We start from the raw sequence: 1,695 nt of genomic DNA on the forward strand, positions 1-1,695 counted from the left end.
TCAACAAGCATCCTTAAAACTCATCCTTAAATAAATAAGTCTTGACCAAAGAAGGTTGCCATAAATTTCAAAATTCCTTGTTCATGTTATCACCCTTTATATCACTCTAATGTAAAATTCTCAAACATTCAAAATGTAAAATGTATAAGGTGGTTTAGGCAATTTTGAAATCAGACTATCATTGACCAACGAGAACATTGTCATTTTCATGTGACATCAATTGCCTAAATCCGATAGCAACAACCCACTGATCTCCAAATGTCGGGCACACAGTTTTTGAAAATCTTATCATCTGTTAAAAGAATTAGGCAGTATTGTTATTGCTCCAAAAGATGGATACAATGGCTGAAAATGCTTCAACTTAATGTTAGAGCTTGGTCCTTACATTCTATTTGAAAAGTATAAAGCCAAACTTAAGGATATGTTAGTTTACCACAATAATCTATCTAGTACATCTCATTCTCATTCTCATTCAAGATCAAGACAAATAATTCTGGCAAATTTAGTATCAGCTATTCAGAAACAATGCATAAGATGAAACTCAACGGACAGATTTGATTGAAATATTATCTACATCATTATGAAAACGGAACTTGTACAAATGGATTATTCGTCAGTGACATTCATCATAGCATACACTATTATCGAAAGGGAAGTGAAATCGAAACTCAACTGTAAATCAATCAGTCAGTCAAGGTACTCAAACTCGTCCTCCTTGAGATGCGCGAAGAACTTGACCGAACCGCGTCCTTCGATCTCCGTAAGGAACTCGATTTTGAACGGCAGATTCGCCGAAATGCGCTTCCCCTTCCAAAGCCCAACGTACTGCTTCAACTTCCCTTCCATCCCAGTCAGCTCAATCTCCGGTACCTTCGGCACATGGTACACCTTCAAAGGCACTTTAACCCTAACCCTAGCCCCAATCTTCTCCGCCGCTGCCTTCTCCTCCTCCTCCTCTACCGACGACGACGACACCGCCGACGGATCCGCCATGACCGCCGCGGAATCGGAGGCTCTCACCGATGGCAACGTCCTCCTGATCGGCGGCGAACACCGAGCTACGCCGTGAGGTCGGAGAGAGAAGATACAGGGTTTTGGTGTAGAGAGAGAAGGAAGAGGAAGATGGTGGTGGTGGTGATTCAGCGACGAGGCAGCAGAGAAAAACGCCGGAGACGTCATCGTTTTTGTGTTATCTAATTAATTATCTCTCTCTAACTCTCTGTATTTATATATATGTATTGTTTGGGTGGTCTGAAATGAAGATTGAAGTGATTTCAAGCCACTCTGACTCACCACCTATTATGATTTGGATAATCCAATTTATACGGATGAGGGATTGTCCTGTCTCGTGCTTGACACGTGACTAACTCAATGCCATTGGTTACACAACTTCCAAGTCTCTGTCTGACTAGTGACTAGGTTTCTGTTTGATTTGCACGAAAATAAAGAAGAAGGTGAAGGAAAGTTTGAAAATTAGATGGCATCTCCTCCTCCTCATTTGTTGTTGTTTCTTTTGGCATTTGGTTAGTTGTCATGAAGAAATATCTTGCTTGTTATTAAGTTCAAACATTTTCAACTTTTTCCTCTCCCAAGTGCTGAATGTGTTGGGATTTCTCAACTCAGCAGCAAACTAATATCCTATTTGGTATACGTTTTGTTTATATTATTTTTATTTTTAAATTACTATAGTATTAA

At 39.8% G+C, this 1,695-nt stretch overlaps 1 protein-coding gene across 1 annotated transcript; it reads right to left on the minus strand.

Annotated features, from left to right (window-relative positions):
- Positions 1 to 480: 480 nt before the first annotated feature.
- Positions 481 to 1,283, minus strand: LOC132295067 (ferredoxin-thioredoxin reductase, variable chain). The gene has a single exon (XM_059793143.1). It carries the CDS (start codon positions 1,177 to 1,179, stop codon positions 688 to 690), a length of 492 nt encoding a protein of 163 aa, XP_059649126.1. The 5' UTR covers positions 1,180 to 1,283; the 3' UTR covers positions 481 to 687.
- Positions 1,284 to 1,695: the final 412 nt, after the last annotated feature.

Source organism: Cornus florida, unplaced genomic scaffold, assembly GCF_030987335.1.
Source record: "Cornus florida cultivar Cherokee Brave unplaced genomic scaffold, ASM3098733v1 CherokeeBrave_3.0.0_Hap2_Chr02, whole genome shotgun sequence".
NCBI classification, from domain to species: Eukaryota; Viridiplantae; Streptophyta; class Magnoliopsida; order Cornales; family Cornaceae; genus Cornus; species Cornus florida.

Coding starts and splice junctions, on each gene's coding strand:
- LOC132295067 (XM_059793143.1), bottom strand. CDS start 1,179: ATGACGTCTCCGGCGTTTTTCTCTGCTGCCTCGTCGCTGAATCACCAC.